The sequence below is a fragment of the Aspergillus thermomutatus genome (genome assembly GCF_002237265.1).
Source record: "Aspergillus thermomutatus strain HMR AF 39 chromosome Unknown NODE_73, whole genome shotgun sequence".
Taxonomy (NCBI): Eukaryota; Fungi; Ascomycota; class Eurotiomycetes; order Eurotiales; family Aspergillaceae; genus Aspergillus; species Aspergillus thermomutatus.
In genome coordinates, this window is record NW_020798122.1 from 76,142 (window position 1) to 99,773 (window position 23,632).

A 23,632-nucleotide genomic window follows, 5' to 3' on the forward strand; every position below is an offset into this window, starting at 1 on the left:
TTAGAATTTGATCAGAGGGAGGAGGACGCTGGACTTTTTCTAAAAGGAATTGCATCGCGTTCTGTTGTAGAAGAAAGAATATTGCTAAGCGCTCTATCTGTGGTTTATTTTAACTTCCTTCGTCTCTCACACTGCTGTTTCGTCTTCTGGTTACGGTCAGTGTCCCTTATCTAGATATCTTGCCAGTAGTCTTCCCCATTCCCACCGGCCCCCATTCTTTCCATTATTGCTATCTTGTAGAATGAGCGGGAACAACAACGATCGGCTTCAGAGAGGTACCGGCACCAGCAATTACCAATAGTCGATCTCGAGCTGCTCCTTGTCTTTCACAGAAGACGCCGCGGAAGACTTCTTGGTCATTGCAGTGACCATGACGCTTCCAAAGTCCTTGACGCTTTCAAGATCATCGAATTCCAAGCTTCTTGGTTCAAGTTGAACAGTCTGGTCTGTCGACAATGCGACAGGAAGGCCAAGAAGTGTGCCATCAGAGCCGGCGACCGACGGCGTCTGTACTGTATCATGGATCAGACCGTGGTTCCAGAATCCGATACCGTCCATTTTCTCGACAACAGTTTTTGTCAACCGCAGAAGATCTCCGAGACCAGCAATGCCAATGGCCTTGGCGACAGGGCTGAGCATCGTATTCGGACTATAGGACTCATCCGCATTCCCATGAAGAAGTGTGGCATCTCTTCCCAGCAGGTCAGAGCTCCGCCATTCGTCAGTCCGTTCTCCAATTTCAACGTTCGCATTCGCTCTCAGAATGGCTTCAATAGCCGAGCTTACAAGAGACGCTTCATACCATTGGCGGCCGTTTCCTGCCATTTCAGGCAGCGATGCACAGCAGGCTGTAACCGCCTGAACGTCGGACGAACTGGATCCAATACATAGATCTTGAACTTCCATGACTTGAAGAAAGATATCTTGATTCTCCATACCCTCTGCTTCGTTGCCCACGGATGCCTGGCTCTTACTAGTGGCATCGCTATTCAAGTCAGTCTCAGCTGTCATAGCACTATTGCTCCTGATATGACTGGCCACCTCGCCGGTAATAATGATGTTTGGAGGGCGGATGAAGCGATGGCGCGTCCAACGTTTCATATAGACTTTCTCAACGGTAATCTTGTCGCCTGGAGGTAGCCGCGTGAAGATTTGAACCAGTGAGGTATCTGGTTGAACCCACAGGTGCTCAATGAGGTACTTGGCTGCTTCTTCGAACTCTCGGTCAACGGCTGCGTCGTTTGGGGTACCACTGAGAACGACACTTGCATCCCAGACTTGACATGGGAAGTGCAAATTGACAGCACCAAGCGCAGCGGAGGGCTTTTTGATGGTGAATTTCCCTTGCTCATCCACCGATATGATGAGCAGATGACCGGTTCCAGTGCGACAGTGGAACTCGTAGTACACATTGTATTCACTGTAGTCCTGCTCAAAAATGCGCCTTTTCCCTTCTGATGCAGATGTCTTCAGATCAACCAGATGATCAGCATCAGTTCCAGAGGTCGTAAGTCGGCTGATAAACTTGGTTGTCGGAGAGGGAATGCCAGTTTGTGACTGGAAGATCTTCGTCCATTCGGTCAAAGAGAGTGTCGAGCCTTCACTGCAAGTCTTTGGCAGAAGCGGTATCAATATCAGCCCGAGCTGAACTTCCAAGTTCAGTGATCCTTGAAAGTATTCAGCAGCTTCCAATGTTGGCTTCAAGGCTTCAAATAGATTCTGGACATCTTGAGTCATGCTATTTCCTGCTGACTCTATAGCAATCCCGTTCTTTCCGCTCTCAATCACATTGAGGGTTTCTGTTTCGCTTTTATTCGTACTCTTCGGCATAAATGTCAAAGTCTGCGCATCTGCCGAAGGTTTCTTGACTGGCTTTTTGAAGAGCCCCCAAGCATCCTCAAGCGTGGCTTGTCTTTTCGCTTTAACCTCAGCTTTGCTCTTTGCTTTATTTGTTGGCTTTGCCGTCTTGTGACCCATGGTATGATGGAACTCTCTGGTACTTATTTCATCAGACACTTGTTTATCGTGGTCTCGATGGGCAGTTTCAAGCTTTGCCAGGCTCTCTTTCACCAGCAGCTTGTTGAATTCGCGCCTGGACGTACGGGCCTGACCATGACCGCCGGGATAAGGGACCTCGTCTGTCCGATCTTGAAGGAATTTTTTCAGAAATGACAGTCTGTTTTCCTGCTCCTGGAGATTTCCATCACCCATTGCTCCACGGCCGAAAATGGATTCGGTGCTGCCAGATCCAGAAGGAATGCTATGAACGTCGATCCTGCAGCTCGGAAGTCCAAACTTGATGTTTTTAGAATTCGCATCAGACATCTCCTGCAAACACAGATTTCGGTTGTTCGAGGTATACGCATGGACCGAGCTGCCAGGAATTAACGGAGGCTGATTGAACGAGATTCGAGATGGAGTGCCAACGGCAGCATTATTCGCGGGCCCAAAGACGTCAATAAGCTCGTTAGGGTCGCTTGGCTTCCTCTTGGACTTGACAGGCATAATTCTCTTGAAGGTTGGACTATTCTTCTTTTCTTTAGGAGTTTGGCGAAGAGACTGATTCAGACCATACTTGCCAGCGTCGAAATTGTCCGGAAGGCGTACTTTGTTCTCTGGAGTTTGAGGCTTCGCGTGTACCAGCAAATCGCCAGAAAGCTCGAGCATATCGTTCAAATTCGATCTTCCAGAGTTAAGCGCGTCACTGTCATCTGGAGTTGCATCCTCCGCGCCGGAACTATACAGCATAGTCCAACGCTTACGTGGGGTGGCAGTAGTCTGCGTGAGATCGATGGCCACCGGCTTGGCTTCATTTGCTTGAAGATGCTCGGATGGCGCTGCAACCTTGGTCGTTGTTGTGGCCTTTCGCGTCTTCACTCCAGGAGGTCTTTTGCTTTCAGTGGCAATTGTTGTCTCGCGCTTGGGGTTAGGCTGGGGAACGTCGCGGCGCTCACGTTCGGGCTGAGGCTCGAAATCAGACTCAAGCTCAAGCTCGGGCTCGGGTCCATGCTCGGTTGGCTGCATCTCAGCCCTCTCCACAACCCACTGGTTAACTTGCTTGGCCTTGTCTGCAGTGAGGAAAGGATGCGGAGGTGCAATGCCAGAGATCAAGGTCTGAGGATTTGCCGGGTCATTCTCGATGATTGAGTCGATGCCAACGAACTCGTCCGCCTTTCCAATTTCCTGGAAGGTAAAATCATTCCAGATGCGAGATGGTCCAGTTTCCTCGCTGATGCGTGGAGGATTGAGACGATTGTCGGGTATAGTCCACACTTGAGAATCGTTGTCGAAGGACAGACTCACGGTGACGCACATTCGACCAAAATCAATGGTAGAACACATTTTTGGATCCTCAAGGACACGACGGGGAGCATCAGGATTCACGCTGTTGTAGTGCTGGATGCGGAAGCGGCTATCGTCCTTGTGTGGGACTATCATGATGTTTGTGACGTTGGGAGCGAGAAGGAATAACTAGCAAGAGCTCGTCAGTCGTCAATGAAGGGTGATAAATATGGGGTTTGAGCAGCAAGCCTACTGACCAAGGGCTTCTCAATTTGAGTGAGCTTCGTCAGAGCATCGTCCACATCCTCGGTGGTCCCGGAAACCCGTATGCCTTGTAGTTCATCCACTATTGCGATTTCGGTGCCTGTGGCAGTGGCAACACCAGCTAGGACGTCATGAAAGTCGCTGGAAAAGCAGCCCAACCCCCCGTTAGGAGATTTCCAGAACTTGGTACCATGATTTCTCGAGTAAGGAACGATATCTTCGTCGGAATCATCGTCCAGCGCCAACAGACTCGGCCCTTGATGCTTCTCAGGTGTGATCATGGCGGGAACCCCCTCATCAGAAAGCACTGCAGGGACATCCAGTTGGCGCACTCGTGGCATCTGCATCAAAACCATAATCAGCATAAACCGCTACTTGACCTTTCCACATCCTTTAAGAAAAAAGAAATGCCTCACGTCTAGGAGATCTTTGTCTTTCTGCTCTTCGATGAAGCCGGCAAATGCAGATGCGATCTTTGAGACAAAGCTCTCGACATTGCCTTTGGTCACAAGTACCTATTGAAATTCTAGTTAGGTACAATGACGTGAAAGGATATGAGAACCAACATCGTCTGTCTTAAAATATTCGAGCGAATCCACCTGAAGGATTGTGTTCCTGGTTTTGCCGCGTCAGTTGAAAGACAAGCATGCGTGCTATGGTCGATACACACTTGATCTCTTCCTCTATCTCCTTAACCTGTTCATACTCTGGTCAGCAAAGGAGTCATCCGCAACCTGTCATTACAATCGTCAGCTCACCCCTATGTCTTCGAAAGCCCACATGGAGGCGAGCGTCAGTCTTTGCTTTGTGGCCATTGCGTCAACACGCGCGAAACAGCTGTGCCTGCACTAGCTGAGATTGATCTTAGACAGAACAAGAAACGTGGTCGAAGAACGAGCCTGGTCAGCAGTCTTTCGAAGAGAGCAGCAGCTCGCCAGCAATTCCTTGGTTGTTTATTTTAAGATCAGATATGGAATGGAGAAGATGAAAAAGAATCCAGCAATGAAGAGTGATGGTCAATCGAGAGATATTGCGAAGCTTGTAGAGAGATGGTGCTCCTGATTTCCCTAAAGAAGAAGGAGGAAGACGAACGCAACACTGTACGAAGACCGAAGGAGAGGGACAACTTCTCCTCAGAGTAATCAGAATCACAAGCCAACAAGAAAGAAAAAGAGATGAATGACAATGGGTTTTCTGTAAGGTGGTTAATTTGTTAAATACAGCCAATCATAGGGTAGATGCAGCTAGTAAGTGAATGTATAGCTCATCGGCAGGCGGATAGATGCAGAAAAGAGTGAAGGTATGGACATTCTCCCTATTCACTTCTCATTGACACATCATAAAGGATAAGAAGGAAGTGAAAGGGTTGCTATGATATAGTAAGATTAGTGATTGATTTCCTATAAATACAGTGAATCATAAGTACCTCCTTAGGCTCGACCCAGAAAAAGAAGTTGAAGAAGTCCCCTTTGAATCACATTCTTCAAGGGACATTTGGCCGACTATTCTATGCATTTTTCTGGTACCTGTATTTATTATGGTCTATTTGCAAACAAATCAGAGACCGCCAAGCAGAGGAAAAAGTGTATGTCCTAGGGTATCAAGCACTCCCAAACTCCAGGAAGCATTAAGCAACTGGGACACCAAGTCAAACGAGCACAAAGGGCTCACTGCGAGCAATAAAGAACAGTCCCGACATACCCTCCTAACATCAACGAGCGACATTGCGGTCGAATGAGCCTGCTATGGTCGTGAATCGTAGATGAGAAAGAATATTGGTAGGTGAATGGCACAGCACGGACTAAGTTAGAGGACCGACCTCAAATTCGCTGAGTCCGGAATCGAGGAGGATTTCTGCCGACAAGCTGTATCCCTCGAAGGCGCATCTGTTGCTTGCTTGGTGCCTCTTATGCAGGGTTGATTATACGTAAAATGGATTGTTGGCTCATCGGGCGTCTTTAATCTCGTTCTTGACTTGGATAGCCCATTTCATTTTCCCTTCAGTCTCCTTGAGTGAGGCGAGAGCACTATCTATGTTGGCTGCGCCTTGATAGCTCCTCTCGATCAAGGCCCGCACCTCCTCGTCGTGAGCCTTTTTGTATGCTTCGTAGTCCTCGAAGAGCTGATCGAATCTTTCTCTACCAATCTCGATCTCACGATTTTTCTGCGCCATGACCGCGTCCAGGCGATCTAGCTGTACGTCTCTTTTTTCATGCTCCGCTTTCAAAGTGAGGAAATCATCCCGGATCGCTTTGAGTTTCCTCTGCTGATCTGCGCGTTCACGTTGTCCAGCTTTCGCAAGCACATCGTACTGTGTTCGGGCGTGATTTGCAATCTCCTGTAGCTCCGCGCATTTTCGATTGAATTCATCACGAGCTTCATTCATCAATTGCTGGAACTTATCGGTCTCTCCCTCGGCTCGGCGTCGTCTTTCTTTCTCGCTCTGTATTTCGGCCCGTAACTCCTCAATTTTCTTGTCCTTGCGCGAGATCGAATGTAGATTCGTTTCGTTGGCCTGCTCAAGATTCCGAAGGCGTTCGGTCATGTTCTGTACCTGCATCTTAAAAGCATCGTTCATCCGCTGAGTTTCTTCCGCCCGTGAACGATATACACTGCATTCGCGAGTCAAACGTGCGATTTCTTCTTGAAGATTATGTATGACACGGCCCGATTTGCCCGTGGCCGCATGGCCAACAGCCGAGGACCATTCGGCGGTAGAAACATCGCCGTTCGTAGGATTGGAAGTACGTGGGGACGTGGATGTGGAATCTAACAACATGTGCAAAGTCAAATCAGCATCCAACATTCGAAGCGAGCAACTAGTTTCGATTATCACCACATTGATATGAGATGAAACGACCTACCCGGAGAAGTTTCTACAGCTGTAGTTGTCTTTTGGCATTCAGATGAGCTGACATCGAACAAACCATTGTACTGATGCATATTCAACTGGGTTTCCACATGAGGTAGGCTGACACGAGGGGGTCTCGGAGAATCTAACGTAGGTGACACAAGCGTCACCGGGTCAGCATCGTCACTTTCTGCCCTTGCAGCATTCTTCTTTGGCCGCACAAGGCGGGCCATTGTAGGGGGGGGCGCGGGGATTGGAATGCAGGCTAAGCGTTATCCAGGAATGGCAAGCTCGAAGCAGTAGCGACCGGACCTTCAGCAGTAGCACCAGGGAAACAGATAGGCGACGTTGATGGCAATCGCCTGCAACACCGAGGCTATCCCCGATACCCAAGGAAGGTGCGAAGTGAAGGAGGTGCAAGTGGGCGATCTCGAAGCCTCGGAATGCATGGGAATTGAGGAGCTGGAGACGACTGGAACAAACATTAAAAGACGAAGAGGGGACATACCCTCGTGGAGATCAAGGCTGGGATGCAAAAGAGCTGCAGCTGAACTATTGACTTGATGAGTTCTATGCTTTGTCATCGCCGAGACACATAACATAGTTGTAGTGCAAATAGATAGAGAGTAGGCTGGAATAGTTCAAAACTAGCAACTGAGAGTTATCAACTTACTGTCACAAACTGCGCACAGTAGAGAGTAATTAAAGCGCAAAATTGGAATACAGCTTAATGAGTGTAAATGAAGTGTATACAGGTCGAAATATAAGTTTCAGAGGAATATATAGATGAAGGCACTACTGTCAAGAAACAGCAGTGATGAATGATGAGGTTTTATATCTGGTCAGGTACGAATGAGCAATGGGAACCAGTCAGGAAAAGCACATCCATGGAGGAGAGCCAGCCGCTAACAGCGGACACTAACAGCTTCCTGTCAAACAGCCCACATTATCAATTGTGAAACATGAAATTGAAGTGCTTTGTGCTCATAATCGATCTTAATAATATCATGCCTAATTTCATCTTTTCAATCAAAGCAGTGATGTGTATATTGTGAATGAGGCTTGATGGATCAATCCAACAATTGTTCAGTGCTTGAGCTGCCCTGAAGGGTACAACAGAATCCAATAACAATCATGGCTTGATTTCTTGAAGAAATCACGCTCTCCGATATCCCAGCATACAGAACTTTTTGAATGCAATGGGGACTATGTACAACGAACCAGAGCAGAGGCATTATTCTGAAGACAATGTGTTCAATCATTGGCAAATGATGACAGGATGTGTGGCTGACGAATTTGGTCACCCGAATCTACTTTATTCGGCGACATAGAACAAGACACCTGCTGTCGCCAGGACCCAGCCAAGGTACAAGTTTTCAATAGAAGCACCGCTGGTTTCTAACTTAGCCGGCATTGCGCTTTTGCCGTGAGTGAAGTTTGAGTTAGATCCCTTGGACATATCTTCCACACTGGCGAATTGGGCATTGTTACCCTTCGCGACCTCCGTTTCCCACGCGTCGTGAGGTGAGGTGCCGTTGTGGGTTGAGGTATCGTCTTGAGGGGAGGTCTTGGAAACGTTCTGCGGCTTACTGTCTTCTGTGGGCGATGGAGGCTTCGGAGGACTTGGTGGCTTGCTGCCAGGGTTCCCAAGTGTCATTAGTCCAGAATAATTCTCCTCGGCGCCTTGCTGGATTTGCAAGGCATAGTCTGAACCATCGGGCAAGGAATCGTCGGGAACAAAAGTGAAGGATCCGCCTTTCGCATCGGTAGTCAAGACTTGGACGTGCTCGAGGTTGTTCGCATCACCTTTACGCAGATAAATGGTGACAGGCTAAGCACAGCTATGAGTAAGGGATGATCATCTGACGGAAGGGAAAGGCATTCGCGTTTACGCACTACATCAGGAGCTCCCAACCAAGTCACCGTAGCTGGCTGGCCCTGGGAGATGTGGGTTGGCCATGCTGTGAAGGCCAACATCTGAGCGGCGCTCAGCTGGGCCAGGCAGACCCATGTTGCTAGAAGGGACTTCGACCAATACATCGTGATTTGCAACACTATCAGAATTAGACGCCAGTGATTGATCGTGTATGGTCAGGAGATGAACCAACGTCAAAGCAAGAGCGCAGCTGAATAGTTGAAGTAAGTCTGCTGGAAATAAAGATGCAAATGTACGTGAAATCCTGAGTTTCGGAGATGGAACTGGTGTTCGAGAACAGCAGCGTGGCGGACTGTAGATGATATACTGGCGCCACCTGAGAGACCAGCAGCAGGCACGATTGACTGGAGCCCTTTGGAGTCGTTGAGTACACGGACTTCAAGTCCAATAACTCCTTCCTGATACGGGCGATGATATCTCCCTGATGAACGGAGTAGCAAGGACGTGCGAACTATGAATCCCGCGGAAAGAACGACTGAATGTTCGAAGTGATGAACACGCGATCATTGCGAGCAGCTGAATCACTCCATTTATGGAAAAATAACAAGAGAGATCGTCACAGACGCGTCTTGCATTCTGAACGCATTCCAATCAACAAAGAGGCGAGTATAACTTAGGTCTTGCTCTGAGGAATGTGCATCAACAACGCACACTCAACTAAACTTGCGGAATGAAATTTGAATGTGCATTACTCGAGACGATGATCAAAGAGCATGCTGGGGCCTTGGGCAAGGCCCAAAGGGTCTGACCTTAAGATACCTTCAGGTAGTCTCCGTACGTGGCTGAGATGACGGGTGCTGGCCCTAGGCATTCCTATACGATTATCTCAACCTCTTCCCCCTATCGGGTCTTAGATGTCTTAGAAGCCACAACACACTCTGCTTGCAAAGAGAATCTTGTCTGCGACATGGTCATCGGCAACGAGGGAGGATCTCTGTTGACCAATTTTATCTAGCTTGATTATCTCTCACTGGCTCAAGCCAGTAAAAGAGCAGCTTCGCTAAAAAGACTTGGAAAAGAGGTCAAATACCAGCTTCCGGCTCCTGCGATCCTGCATCCAGCGATCAATTGTGTACTCTAATGATGAATAAACAATCCCTTGAATAAATATCTGAAATATTGTGTTGTTTGCCCCTTTCGTTGATTGGGATTGACATTCTCGAGTTAGTTGTGTTTCCCTGCAAGGGGTCGGTGACCCTGCATTGGAGGCTTAGAGGCTAGATAGAGCTCAGGGGAAATCAAGCTAATTGCAGGCATTAACAGCCACTGTCAAAGCTTGAATCTACCAGTCACTGCTTGTTCTCCTTGCAAAAGATGATATGGTTTGTACCAACGCCCGCCTCCACCCCCGTTCTCCTTCTACCACCTAATCTCAGGTCACCAGGTGCTGGGACAGACTCAATTGCCAGTGATGCACTCTTCTCGACGGAGCGCATACCTGCTCTCAAAATCCCCTATCTTGTTTCTAAAAATATGATCGATTTTTACCATGCCGTACTATGACAATGGCAACGGTGACTTGCTCGATGGTTACCGAAACCGGAAACAATATCAATGTCCTGACAAGACAACCCCATAGTAAGGAAGTTAATACAACCCGAGGGACCCGCCTGGCTGGATAGGTAATGTTGCAACTTTATCGCCTACTGTAATGCAAGAAGGCCCGGATGCATCGATCTGTCCTCCATCCCAGTTGCAATTGCTTGAACTCCACCTGCATCAACAGAAACCCTTCCATGTTCCTTCCACACTTGAGATTCATACTCCATCCCACCTAGGCAGCCAGGATGTCACAGGTAGATCTTCGTTCCTCATGATGGAACATTGCTTCATCAACTACCTTACCCTTGTTCGCCCATATACGCTCGTTCAGACATTTTTCTCCAATATCGTACTTTCCATCTTGTTCCTGGCATACTTTGCCACAGTCATTCGTTTAGAGACACACTCGTTGAACGGATCTTCGTTTTTCGCCCTCATTTTCGCATCTTTAGCATCGGATTATATTCCAGCTCCTTTTAGCCCCCAAACCTCTGTCGCATGACACAGCTTCCGGCACTGGAATGTCGCAAACTGATCTGCAAAGTGATCTAATCGTCGGCCTCAGATACGGTGATCAAGATCTGCAGACTTGCCAAGAATCCGAGCCGGCATCATTTGCTGCAGCATCACAGAGTATCGATGGGTCACAGCGATTCTATCGCTCTTTAGAAAGACCGGATGAAAGCCAGGAGTTCGGTCCAGAGAGGCCCCAATCGGCCCTCTCTCAACGTCTGGTCACATTGGAAGAGACGCGCGATGGGGCTTTGCACACCCTCGCTTTGTGTCGCAATGTCATCATAACCCTCGAGTTGACACGCCTGCGCAAGTCACGGACTGGATTTGCCTATTGGATGACATTTTGGGCGCGGGTGTATGAGAGAACGCTCGCTCGAAGTCTTTGTTCTCACGTCGCGAGAGCTTTGAATAAGATCGATGCGCTCTTTCGCGCTGTCTCTCAAGAGCTTCAACAACTTACGTCGAGAATGGAACGCGCGGTCGCCGTAGCTTCCTCTGAGAAGGAGATTCTGTATTTGCTCGAACGAATGGAGGAGGAAGTGAGTGTGCGTCAAAGACGGAGGCGTCAAAAAGCCCAAAGCATCACGGAGAAAATGCGTGCCAAAATAGAAGCGATACCCGTCAGAGTCACCAACACGCTTTTCGAAGATCTAAAACGTGGAGTGTTTGCCCTGGACGTCTTTTGTGACTATCATCCCGGAGACCCTGTTGCGGAGGCAAATGAGATGATGTGCGGGGACGACCTCGAAGACCCTCCACATCCATTGTATGGAACAGTTGGACCATATCACTACCGCCGATTGCAAGAGTTGCAACAGTCTGCAGCGCTCGGGGCCTTCATGCCTTTGGAAACCCACTCCGGTAATTCGTACTACCATTATGCCGAAGGATTGATGAATCAGGACGACAACTTTTCAGGCTGGGGAGCGACAGAGGCTTATTCGACTTATGGTTGGTGAGAGATTGGCATGGTCTTGTTCAAAGGAGATCACACTTTTGGCTGATGATTTGGTATAGTTGAAGTATAACTCGGGATTTTCGTACGACCTCCTGCCAAGTCAAGCAAGGAGTAATGAGAACCATTAGATAGGATAGATTGCTTTTCGAAAAGCTTCTTAGCATAGACGTCTATAGACAATCGAACGGATTTAATAACACCAAATGATATACGCTGTAGGAAGCAAATTACCTGCATAGCCATGCAGATTTCGCGATTTTGACCCGTCATGCGAAATTCCATAAGCCTCTCATGAAGCTACCAGGCGCTGTGTCCTGGCCTCCGTCTTCCTCGAGCAATCTGTCCGTGAATATTCGCTTGGGGATATGATATTCCACGACTGGGATTCTCTTAAACGGCTTGTCTTCCGTACCGAGCTCTGCCTGCAGCATGCCTTGGTAGGTGTAGTCCAGGAAATCTTCAAGATTGTACGCCTGTTTTGTAAATTGCTCCGAGATAATCCGGGCAATCGCAGCGACGTTGGGGTGGTAATGGGTCTGGAGCGTCTCGATTTCCCATAGACTGCTTTCAATGGCATTTGTGCAGGTCGGGTCTGCCTCGTTTACATCGAACGGGTCATCCATGCCCTCGGCTTCGAGCGCGGCCTTGGTTTGCTCGTCGCGGACGACGCGGTGGAGCATGAAGGTGCACGTCGGGTGATTCTTGAGTAGATTGTATATGAAGGGAACGATTACCACGATAGCGGTGGGGGGTGCATTCAGCGCGAGACGAGAGAGACGCTTGATAAAGCTGGCGATAAGCGTAGCGGGGAGGTGGGTGGAGGAGAGGAAGGTGTTCATCAGCCGGAAGAACCGAGAGCGGTGTTTCGAGTGCAGGAGATCGGCGTCGAGGAGGGAATATAGTTTGTGGTAGAATTGGGGATAGTCCAGGTTCTTCTCCTGGATCAGGTGGAAGAGGCCTGAGAGGGCAAGGAGGGATGTCGCGCCGCCGACGTTGTATGAATCTGTCAGGAAGTCCATGAGCAGCTCGGGGCGGTTGAACCACGGCTCTATGGTGTGGACCATGTTGCGCAGCAGGGTCTTGCGTTGGGGGTGGGAGAGGTTGTTCTGAAGTATAGCCAGCCAGGCATCCTGTGCTCGTTTCTTGTGCGAGTTCACTGAGAGGAGCTTCTTGTTTTGCCTGCTGGATTTGGTGTAGAAATTTTCAAACTTGTGTTCAGGGCCAGGGACATTGTAGCATTCCGATAGCATCGAGATCAGGATATCGAGGACTTCCGAGCTTCTTCTTGTCTCTGCGTAGTCACTGATGTCCAAGGTTAGCATAAGATTAAATTTCCCGGGAAAGAGGAATAGGGGACGTACGAGACTTGCACGAAGGTGTAGTATCTCACATCCTCGTATGCCTTCGCAAACTTATCCAGAAACTCCAACCTCAATGCCTGTCCGTTCTTGGCTTCGACAACTGCCTCGAATACGTTCTTGAAGAGACCAGAAAGCCACACCTGAGTATCATCGCCCGGTAGATGTGTCGCACGTTCGTTGATAATGCGCATGCATAGAGTCAAGGCAGTAATCTACCACACTATCAGAAAATGCCAACCGAGTGTAGGAGAAGCCTGGATAACAAACCTGAGAGGAAGGATCTGCTTCACGAAGGATTGAGACCAATGTCTTCTGGTATTCCCGACAACGTTCCTTCAACCAAGCAACGATGATCTTCTCGTTCTCTGCTGCGCGACTGGTCTCGGTCAGATTCCCCACGGCAATCAATCTGCTGAAGACTCGACAGAGTGACACTGCCACGGCCAAATTCGGCTTTCCCTCATTTCCATCCGCATTGAGCATCGAGATCAGTGTTGCAATGTTGTTGTAGTACTTTCGCGACTCAGAGATCTGGTCTTCCAGCTCTTGGATCTTGGCCATCTCTCCATCGCTTTGAGTCTCAGCGACTGCACGGCGCTTGGACGAGGGAACTCCGCTTTCTTTGGCATTCTTTCGCTTCTTCGAGCTTGAAGCTTCATTCGTATGTGCCGGCATTTTGTCCGCACAAATCTGAATATTAGTATTCGAGTTCGAATCGTGCTTCTGCAATCAATCCTCTTCTTCCTTGTACAGTTAATTTTTTGATAATTCCTCGGCTACCAGTTTTTCCGTCAGCTGCGCCAAGCCCAATGTGGCTAGCGTCTTCCGCACCGCCCAAAGCGCCATTCCGACCTCATTCTCGTCAGTTCCGTTCATCCATCACATCTTTCAAGGACTTCTCATCGTCACAATGGCTTCGCGTCTGGCTAAGAGCGCCATTGGTATGCCGCACACGATTTTTTACAAGGCTATGAAACACCTCATCACAGTCGCTAACCCCAGCTAGGTGCTACCCGGCTCCGGCCGACCCTTCCCGTGCGCAGCGTCGCTGCCAACCTGACTGCGTCTCGTTCGGCCTCCAACGTCCCTGCCGAGGACCCCAAGAAGAAGGCTCAGTCGATCATCGACTCCCTTCCCGGCAACTCCCTCGTGTCTAAGACTGCCATCCTGTCCGCCGCCGCCGGTCTTTCCGTCGCCGCCATCAGCAACGAGCTCTATGTTATGAACGAGGAAACCGTTGCCGCCTTCTGTCTGCTCAGTGTCTTCACCGCCGTTGCCAAGTACGGTGGTCCTGTCTACAGTGAGTGGGCTCAGGGTCAGGTCCAGAAGCACAAGGACATCCTGAATGCTGCCCGTGCCGACCACACCAACGCTGTCAAGGCCCGTATGGACAATGTCAAGGAGCTGTCCAGCGTTGTTGATATCACCAAGCAGCTCTTCGCTGTTTCCCGGGTAAATTCGGTCCTACGAATTGATATCTAGCCTGAATTGTGCTGATACATTGTTGAAGGAAACCGCCCAACTTGAGGCTCAGGCTTATGAGCTCGAGCAGCGCACCGCTTTGGCCGCTGAGGCCAAGTCCGTCCTTGACTCGTGGGTTCGCTACGAGAGCCAGGTCAAGCAGCGCCAGCAGCGTGAGCTTGCCGAGTCCGTCATCGGCAAGATCCAGAAGGAGCTTGAGAACCCAAAGGTCCTCCAGCAGATTCTTCAACAGAGCGTTGCTGATGTCGAGCGTAAGTCTCACTCGCCCCGAAACTATCTGGTCCATCGCAAGCTTACCATGTAAATTAGGCATCATGTCTGCCAAGGCCCAGTAAATGGACTCTACATGAATAGCCTCGTTATTAGCATCATGTATAAAATCATTGACCATTTTACTTTTGTGCTCGATTAGACATATCAATACCAATTTTTGCCCTATCTGCGCGCGGCCCCGGCTATCCAAAAGCCTCTCTATTTCTGTCTGATTACTGATCACCCGGTGCATCCAACATTCAGACAATGAAACCCCTAATGTGTAGTCCATGCTACCCAAATCCCTGGGTCTCCCAGATAGCTGCCCTGTGTCTCCTCTATGTACTACCTTAAGACGTACTATCTCCCAGTAGGCTGGTCATCTGCACAGTGCAATCTTCTGTAGTCCATATCGCTTACAATGATATTTATGCGCTTCCTCTTGCAAGAAACTTTCCAATCATCAGTATGTTTCGTCCCTTGTTCTGCTTCCGCGTAGGCACTTCAACTTTTGATAAGAAGGTCTGACTAATGGAGAATCACTATTGACACAATAGAAACAGTCCAGCCATAAATTCGACCTGTTGCAATTGAGAAACGATCTCAATGCAAAGAACATAAAACATAATATAATGCCGTGAATAATGAAGCCAAACAGTGGTCCAGGAGCCAAGACAACCGACACTGCCAACCATGGAAACGAATCAGGCACACCAGAATAATTTATCCCAAGGGATCCGTGATGATATTAAGAAAACAAAGGACAGCCTTAACACAGCCACATCCCAGCCCCGTGCCGCTTACAGAACGCAAGGCTGGAATATATTTCTCATTGAGGATATATGAAGCTCGATAATCCCAATATACCCTATTTCCATACGCACGTCTCGTTTCTTCGTCAGACAGACGCACAAACGACCCCTCGGTAAATTGCCAGGTATCCACCCCGCAAAAGACCTCTCCGCGATAAGCCCACCGCAAGATGCCTCTGCGCGATATCCTTCACAAGAAAGACAGGATCAACGACTCAGGAAGTCAGTATCCGCCGGACGTACCCTCAAGTCCTGTTCCCGAGATTAAATTCGTTCGATCCGATACACTGTCCCATGAGGTTATCAACCCGCCGAGCTATGACGGTGACGTCAGTGACCACCGCCGCGACCACAATCAATCGGATCTCCTAAATCCATCGCGACCATCTTCCTCGACGCATCGAAGATCATTGAACATATTCAGCCGCTCAAGGTCCCCGTCTGATTCTTCAGAGCCAGCTTCGCCGACTCGACCGCGTGGTGAACACCGGCTATCACAATTGCTGCATCGCGATCGGGGCTCGCGGAGTACTAGCTCTAGCTCAGTCAATATCCCGTCGGATCTTCCGCAAATTTCGGACGATAAATTCGACGAGCAAGACAGGGAAGCACAATGGGAGAAGCGCGCGACGATTCTGGCGCAACAAAGCCCGCTTTCTGGATCGCCCGCACTATCACTTCGTCCTTCGTCGAATATCCTTGGGACAAATACCGCGGAAAAAGCGCGGTCAAGAAGTTCTAGTCATAGTCGGATCAATGATCCAGAAGGCGATGTAAGTTGCTGTGCTTTTTTGAAGCCCATTTTAGTTTTTAGTGCATCGGCAAGTATCTAATGATGGGCTTAGGTCAACATTCAAGAGGCGATTCGTCTTCACGAGACTGGCGGCGAGTTCCTGGTTCTAGCCCATCGCTTGGATCCATACTAATGATTCTCGCCATACAGAGCTTGAAAGGTCCACAGATATGTTCCGTCAACTGGCAGATCCGAATGGTGCCAACAACGCATTGAGTCAAGTGCTCTACGGACTTGCGCTGAGGTACGAACCTGACTACCCACCCGTCTTGCCCATAGCGCTTTCTCGATTCATTCCTTAGCATGGAAAGTTACAAAGGACTACTTGAACCCTAAGAGTGTCTAACTTTGAGTCGCTCCCCAGGCATGGTTGGGGATGCCCTCAAGATCCCGACAAGGCCGTGACCTATCTCTCAGCCGCAGCAGCGAATTCCGCATCAATAGAGTCTCAGGCGCTCCAGGCAGGTATGAAGAAGGGAGGCGCTGCCAAAGGAGAGCTTGTACTGGCCATTTTCGAACTGGGAAATTGCTATCGTAATGGCTGGGGCGTCAAAAAAGACCCGGTAGCTGCCCGACAGTATTTTGAGACAGCAGCCAATCTGGGTGATACAGATGCGATGAACGAAGTCGCATGGTGCTATCTTGAAGGCTTTGGAGGTAAAAAGGACAAGGTACGCCATTATTGGACCGCCGACTGCTCGTCTGGAGAGAGCTCTGTGGTTTGAGCCTTGAAACTCTAGCTTAGTTTTGTTGTCCTCTTCGGGCATTGATGCTTTTTTCTGAAGCTTGAAATTCTCACCCGAGTTGATGTACTTTTGGTCTCTCGTCAAGGCTCTGCTGACTCGCGATCTTTCAACGCTTAGTTCAAGGCTGCCAAATATTATCGACTGGCCGAAGAAAAAGGGAACAAAATAGTAGGAAACTCCTGGTACGTGTTATTTCCTATTGCCAATTATCTCTAAACCCCCCTTTTCTGGCATTTGGCTCCTCACCTCACTCCCGCTACCTACTTTTCCATTGATCGCTTTCATCCAGTGTGATGTGGTCATCGTCTTCAGCCAACAACCTGCGACTTCTCATTATCACTCATGGTCATGATGTCCGAGAGGTCGGGGGTACGGCTGGAGCGATAGGCTCTCGTGGTGCCTTTGGCAAGCTGCGCCATGCGAGCCGCCGTCACAGTCGCAGCCAACCACAACGTCGCCCACACCAACTCCCATCAACCATCTAGACCCCATCGATCATCAGGCTGACACCCACATGCTTCTCATGACAGGATATGGAAAGAGAAATACAGCCCCAAATAAAGCAGACCTGCACAGTGAGCACGGCTCGTTAGTGCTTGACACGGACGAACCCGACAGCCGCCAAATGATACCCCCTTCCAGGCTTTGGCCGGAAGAAAATCCTAAGATGCTCGCTCATCTTTGTTCGTCGGGGTCTCGCCCCGTCTCTTGGGATTGTTTACTTCAGTGTCATGTTGGTATCCATGTATAGGGCTGCCGGCTGCCGGCTGCCTGACGAGACCCATAACCCGCATACCCGCATTATTATTGCATACTTGGTAATATGAATAAGCATGATTCATGACCCTCTAATGGACGATGCGTTTATGACCCAATGCAGCCTCATCTTTGCACTGCAGCCCGATCGCTGCACATGTACTTTGTTTTCACGACCGTACACTACTCTGTACTCCGTACTCCGTCCCTAGTATTCACATCAGCCACGGCTCTGGTGGCTTTGATTGGAAGCAAGCCACGGAGATTGGCTTTCTGGGTACGAGCTAGGTATCTAGACTACTGGTAAGTTGATGTAAGGTCTCTCGACTCTCTCGTATTGTAGGTTTATGTGGTAGCCTGCCTGACTCGCTATTTTTAATTTGTGTAGAGAGGAGCAGTAGCCGAGGATCGGGGCGCTGCTGCCCAGATCTCGAGCTGACAAGACTACAACGACAGAGGGACGATATGCAACAGTGTTGCAGTAATACTACGTGAATAGAGCCTACGATCAGGATGTAGCGTATGTCAACCATTCGTATCGTCAAGTCGTTTCATGACAAAGATTCGAGGGCATCTGCCCGGAACGTTATTATATACAGTAACATGATATCGGATAATTTCACGTTCAACAAAGTAAATTCGTCAGAAAGAGTGGTCAGGCACGAAGGACGAGCCCAAGAGACAAGAAGTGCATGAACATCGATCATGCAATCCTGCCGTGTACAATATCAGGACCAGGTGGAATGACCGGGTCATGGGAGTATATGAGAGAAGAAAATCAGGCCACTTCAAGTAGGAAAGGTGCCTGCAGCAGAAAGGCAGAGAAAACGCTCAAATGACCACCGTCGATGGCAGCCCGGCTGTCCAAATCAAAACCAGGTAAACAGTAACATCAAGATGACAACAAAGAGCAACACACGCTTCAGTCATATACGTCGTATCATAACAGTCGTAACAGGATGGCCGCCCTCGCTCAGTCATATCCACAAACATATGCAATAGAACCCCCATAAAATGAAGAACGTAGAAACGCAAGCCCGAATACAAAATAAGAATGGAAGATTCCTGTCGATCGCTCGACAAACACGCTCTGTCCTGTTGTGCCATGTGTCTGTTTGCAAAACCATGAGGCCCACCCAAACCCAACATGCCAAACCCTGAGGGTAACAGGGACCAGATAAAAAGAGAAAAGTACAGATGCAGGTGTCTTGAATGTTCGTAGAAAGTCATTCCCAGGCCCGATGCATGACAAAGGAGAACCAGATGTACGCCGACAAAACCGAAAAAAAAAAAAAAAGCACGAACCATAAAGAAAACATCGCTAATTCGTCAGAAAAAGTCGAATAGTGGCTAATTTGTGGAATATATCCAGTAGAAGAAGAGTTGATGGTGCTGTCTATGCATGCATACGGCTAAATTCTGGCTAAATCTGGCCAAAGGAGAGTCGCGTAGCTCGACAGCATAAGGCGCTGGAAGATGTTTGTCTGAAAAAGGAAATCGTTGTTAAAGGCGAGAAGTGAAGCGGTAGAACGAAATGTTTGAGCAAATTGCTTTGGTGAAGGGCAGGCAAGCTGGGTAAGGTGACTTTGGCTGAAAATGGCGATGAAAAATGAGACGAGATGACTAAAAGTACGCTGTGACGGACAATCTGTCGGTTATACTATTCAGGTCTGACCGAAGCCGGACTGCTCCTCTTTGATGGGGGAAGCGCCATATTCCTGAACCATGCGTTGAAAATCGCGAATCACCTTCTCGGGAACTCGATCCCACATCAAAGATCTGGTGTACACGTCGGATGTAGCCTTGTTCGGCAGCTTGGCAACATTGTTCCGCATCGCGGCCAAAGCCTGCTGCAGATTAGAGGGCTGAGATTTGTAGTCGACATGAGTCTCGTCGAATGTGGTCAAGGCATTGTATTGTTCGGCATTGAGGGAGAAGACCTGCTGTTGCTCCTGTTCCTTGGTAGGCATCGCGAGGGTGTTGTGAAGCTCGTCAAGGTTGGAGCCGTGAGTAGTACCAGTAGTCATCTGGGCCATTTCTGCTCCGCTGATGGTCGTTGGCATTGGAGCAGCGGACGAGGAGGCCACCGCTTGTTGAGTGTTCGCCTGTGTAAGCTCTGGCGGAGAGGCGGCGAGAACAGCCTTCAGGACGTTGGCAGACTCAGCGCGGTACTCTTCTGACAATTGCGGAATAGAGCGAGCGGAGAGCGATGGGCCGTTCGAAGCAAGGAAGGCGCCGAAGAGCAGGCACATGTAGAAGGCATTCCAGCTGAAAGGGTAGTCACCGGTAGTGGTACTCTTTTCGGTAGCCCTGTCGTTCGTGGACATCACCATTGCTGATGACTGCATTGTGGAGGTGACAGGAGTCGACTCCGCCTCGAGAGGAAGACCGTTTGACATGGTAAAGTCTTCCCAAGGTGTATTGTCCATGGTTAAATTCTCAAAGTCCGAGAAGTCGGTGTTGAGATTAGCGGAAGCCGATGATCTCATCTGCCTCTCAAGCTTCTCCACAGTCTCCTTGAGAATATTGTTCTTCTTTCGAAGCTCAGCCGTCTCCAGAGTGTGCACGCGAATCATCTCATCCTTATCCATGTGCAAGCCTTCAATGTACTGGTTGATCTGCTGCTGGGCTGCCATCCACTCGCTCTTTTCACGGAGGAGCTCAGCCTCACGCAACTTCATGTTTTGCAACGCTTCTTCGAGGTCACTGATAACCTGAGTGAAATGTTTCTTTTCCTCCTCAAGTTTCTCAGTGTGGAGCTTTTTCCGTTGACGCGAATCCAGTCTAGAATACCATGCGGAGTAAGCAGAACGAAACAAAACAAAACAGGACGGAGATATGTCCAATGAGGTATTTGAGAGTACTTACGCAGCTTGACGGTTTCGGAGCAGACGCTTCTGTTGCTTCAGTTCCTTGATCTCTTCCTCGTTCGTCGATTGACTGATCAGCTGGTCGATATTGCTTAATGTTCGCTCAGCAGGGATCTCGAAGCGGGCGTTCTTCTTCCGAATGCCATCCCGCCGAACACTCAACGGCGAGCTGTTGCGATAGGTCGGACTCTTTGTGGGGCGCGAGATAGCATCGGGCATATCCGTCGATGCAGGCATCCAGCCCTGACTGGACTGTGGGGACATAGCAATTGCACCCGGAGGCGCAAAAGCCATGCCTGGTCGATAGGTCATGGATGCAATGTTGATGGCGCTCACTGGCCCAACGGCGCCGCCGGAGAAGGGCGCAGAGGAATTGTTCTCCAGATCCGGGTGGAAATGCTCGTACATGGCAGTCGGGGTACATGAGCCGGAATCTCTGGACAAGGACCAGGATGTCTGATGACCATAGGCTGAGGCAGGGTGAGCACCATCGACCCGCATGAAAGGATTGGGGTTGGGATCATAAAGACCATGGCCGACTTGAGAATTGTGGCGTGACTGGCCGCTGGGGACTGGTTGCGAAAAATCCGACCAGACTGAATCCCGATGCGAATACGCGTCTGGCGCATGATCATATGAAGAACGTCGGTGGTCGGGAACGGTAGACAGTTCGGGGGAAGTAGAGTCCAGGATCTTGTCATCTAGTACGCTCATCTCGTCCTCTTCCGGATATGAGGGTTTCGTCCCCAGAGTTGATGTAGATTGGTGGTAAAAGTCAAAAGATGGTTGAGAATATCTCGCCATGACTGCAGATACTGTGCGTATGCTCAAATTCCGAAAAGAAAGTATATGCAAAAGGTCGTAGCAATCGTAGATTGAGGGCAATCAAGAGGCGGTGTGTAAACTGGATGTACGGAAAATAAAAACAAGTCGAGGTGCGGGGCTTTGGTGGTAGATGAGAGGACGAAGAGAAGAAACAAAAGGTCGACAAGAAGATCAAGTGTAACCGATGACGAAAGGAGAAGAAGGTAAAGATGTTGAAGGTACGGAGGACCGAAGAGGAGAAGTCGTGATGATCTGGAAAGGTGGAAGTATAGAAGGAAGTAAAGGATAATCGTTTGAAGGGTATAGAAAGGAGAAGGCGAAGGTAAAGAGGAAGAAGAAGAATGATGAAAATAAGAGGAATGTGATCACAAGAAGAACCTCTTTCGAGATGAGGCTTTGAGGCTAATTGTTGTTGTATGATGGGACAAGGGCAAGTGATGAGGGAGGGGAGAAGTCCATATATCTTCCTGGTCCTTGAGCTGATACAATCGTCGATAGTGATGGTAGATTGGGACCAGATTATCACGAATCAACCCAAATAAAGACTAGAATAGTAGTAGAATCAATAAAAATCAGACAAGCAAAAGGCACGCAAAATAATCTAAAAAACAAATATCGAATAATATGAGTTACGGGGGGGTGCTTCAACCACTGCTGAACAGATCCCACTCCTACCTGACTGACTACGGAGTTCTTTCCAACAGATCCTAACTCCTACTGAACGCTTCCTCTTCCTATGAACATAATCCCATAGGAACCAAGCACCAGAGAATCCGGCGGTCAGCGGGAAAAGTCTAAGACAAGGCAAAACGATTTCTGACCGTTCCCGAGTTTAACGAGCTTCGGCCATTGGATGCTTCGTGCACATTTGGGCAGACGTGCAGATGGCAGGGGGAAAGCCCGTGATCGCTATGGGATGAATAATCAGGTCCTTGGGACTATTCCAGCTTGAGATAGAGGATTCCCAATCTGTTCTAGTCTCTCAGAACGTGCTTTTGCTTTTTGCTCGCAGTTTATCCGATATCAGACAATATGGGTAATGATACTTATTCATGGCTGTTGTCAATGTAATAATAATAGACTGTTCGTTATGGTTCGCAGGGTCGTTCAGCTAAGGACTGTACCTAGATTGTAATAATACTAGTTAGTATCTTCCATTAGGACCATCGTTGAGAAGAAAATGGTAGGGTATCAATACTGATGATCGCCCCACCATGACCAAGCAGTACATGTCTGTCTGAGTACTCCGTACATGATCTACCTCTACAATTCGACATACAGATCACATACTTCACAGCAGTAGAAAATACAAGGCATGATGGATCTTGCCTTGGAATGTTGTCTGGATCTCATAAGTCTAAGGTAGTGGAAGCTCTTGACATGTACCCAGGTTCCATGGATGTACTCACTGTGTATCGCATCAGAACCAGTCATGACATTAATCTGTTTACCTTTGAGTGGGGTCAATGCTCCTTAGTTCTTGCTTATTGATAGCCTATCAATATGACATTACCGTGTATAGCGAAAACAGTCAATGATCTCCACCCCCCACTCTCGTCTCCTGTTTCTCGAACGATTCATGGACTGACTGTCTGCCATGGTGAACTTTTCATAGGTTCATCAAAACACCCCAAATGGTCGTTCTTTTGTCTCAAGTTGAACAAGACTCATTGGCACATCGCGAGTCATCAAACGAATACAGAAGATATTGCCGTCTTGGGCCCATCGGCTGTGAATCTTGAATGCTGCCCAAAGACAGTTGATTGTCTGTGCGCTCATCATTTACTAACCAGCGACTGTTTGAATCGTCCACCGCTCCCATGATCGACCAAGCATCAAGTATACGGAGTGCTGGACGATGAATCACAATCAATCTGGTCCAGTGCTCATAAATTACTGTACCGTTCTAGACTTGGATCTTTGCCAAAGTAGGAAAAGAATCCTGGGACAAGGTACTGATCAGATGAACAGAATGTCATACAAGACAGTATCATGATTCCCTCATTTCAGAACGGCAGGACCAATCGTTCGACAAGCAGTGTGACGTCCTCACGGACCTTGAGGAAGTGAATATTAAAAATTCTAACCCTGTTTGCAGCTCCCTCGGTTCCTGTTTCCCAGGGATTTGGGTAGAAGGTTAAGTCCGTGTCAAAAGTACCCTTTGAGGAACACTGTTCCTCGTTGATCCCATTCAGCTGTCTGATCCGTCGAGCTCATTGCTCGCTTCACCAACTTCATTTCGGGAATCAATCCGGGTGTGGTTATTGTTGAATTGGAGGCAATTCCACACCGTACACTCATGAAGACATACTTGGTGCCATAGTCAGTCGCTACACTGACATGACCTTCCCAATTCTGGAACAGTAAGTAGGGCCGGCCCGCAGGT

General features: G+C 48.8%; 8 protein-coding genes across 8 annotated transcripts; 3 read left to right on the top strand and 5 right to left on the bottom strand.

Moving 5' to 3' along the window:
• Nucleotides 1-291: 291 nt before the first annotated feature.
• CDV56_107287 (uncharacterized protein) lies at nt 292-4,361 on the bottom strand (the record flags this gene model as incomplete). Its single annotated transcript, XM_026760906.1, has 6 exons — nt 292-3,471; nt 3,540-3,887; nt 3,963-4,061; nt 4,113-4,161; nt 4,217-4,242; nt 4,305-4,361. The coding sequence occupies 6 exons, from the start codon at nt 4,359-4,361 to the stop codon at nt 292-294; spliced, it is 3,759 nt and encodes a 1,252-aa protein (XP_026615187.1).
• A 1,130-nt stretch (nt 4,362-5,491) lies between these two features.
• CDV56_107535 (uncharacterized protein) lies at nt 5,492-6,630 on the bottom strand (the record flags this gene model as incomplete). The annotated part of the gene is made up of 2 exons (XM_026761154.1): nt 5,492-6,315; nt 6,411-6,630. 2 exons carry the CDS (start codon nt 6,628-6,630, stop codon nt 5,492-5,494), a joined length of 1,044 nt encoding a protein of 347 aa, XP_026615188.1.
• Nucleotides 6,631-7,712: 1,082 nt separating this feature from the next.
• On the bottom strand, nt 7,713-8,437 carry CDV56_107619 (GPI anchored serine-threonine rich family protein; the record flags this gene model as incomplete). Its single annotated transcript, XM_026761238.1, has 2 exons — nt 7,713-8,228; nt 8,294-8,437. 2 exons carry the CDS (start codon nt 8,435-8,437, stop codon nt 7,713-7,715), a joined length of 660 nt encoding a protein of 219 aa, XP_026615189.1.
• A 1,959-nt stretch (nt 8,438-10,396) lies between these two features.
• CDV56_107733 (uncharacterized protein) lies at nt 10,397-11,350 on the top strand (the record flags this gene model as incomplete). The annotated part of the gene is made up of 1 exon (XM_026761352.1): nt 10,397-11,350. The coding sequence occupies one exon, from the start codon at nt 10,397-10,399 to the stop codon at nt 11,348-11,350; it is 954 nt and encodes a 317-aa protein (XP_026615190.1).
• A 265-nt stretch (nt 11,351-11,615) lies between these two features.
• On the bottom strand, nt 11,616-13,385 carry noc4 (ribosome biosynthesis protein NOC4; the record flags this gene model as incomplete). The annotated part of the gene is made up of 3 exons (XM_026761391.1): nt 11,616-12,651; nt 12,711-12,922; nt 12,978-13,385. The coding sequence occupies 3 exons, from the start codon at nt 13,383-13,385 to the stop codon at nt 11,616-11,618; spliced, it is 1,656 nt and encodes a 551-aa protein (XP_026615191.1).
• A 235-nt stretch (nt 13,386-13,620) lies between these two features.
• Nucleotides 13,621-14,527, top strand: atp4 (F1F0 ATP synthase subunit 4; the record flags this gene model as incomplete). Its single annotated transcript, XM_026761472.1, has 4 exons — nt 13,621-13,651; nt 13,717-14,162; nt 14,221-14,443; nt 14,502-14,527. The coding sequence occupies 4 exons, from the start codon at nt 13,621-13,623 to the stop codon at nt 14,525-14,527; spliced, it is 726 nt and encodes a 241-aa protein (XP_026615192.1).
• Nucleotides 14,528-15,426: 899 nt separating this feature from the next.
• CDV56_107903 (tetratricopeptide repeat protein) lies at nt 15,427-17,280 on the top strand (the record flags this gene model as incomplete). Its single annotated transcript, XM_026761522.1, has 6 exons — nt 15,427-16,029; nt 16,102-16,152; nt 16,202-16,293; nt 16,414-16,720; nt 16,913-16,977; nt 17,085-17,280. 6 exons carry the CDS (start codon nt 15,427-15,429, stop codon nt 17,278-17,280), a joined length of 1,314 nt encoding a protein of 437 aa, XP_026615193.1.
• Nucleotides 17,281-19,215: 1,935 nt separating this feature from the next.
• CDV56_108035 (putative bZIP transcription factor) lies at nt 19,216-21,225 on the bottom strand (the record flags this gene model as incomplete). The annotated part of the gene is made up of 2 exons (XM_026761654.1): nt 19,216-20,335; nt 20,420-21,225. The coding sequence occupies 2 exons, from the start codon at nt 21,223-21,225 to the stop codon at nt 19,216-19,218; spliced, it is 1,926 nt and encodes a 641-aa protein (XP_026615194.1).
• Nucleotides 21,226-23,632: the final 2,407 nt, after the last annotated feature.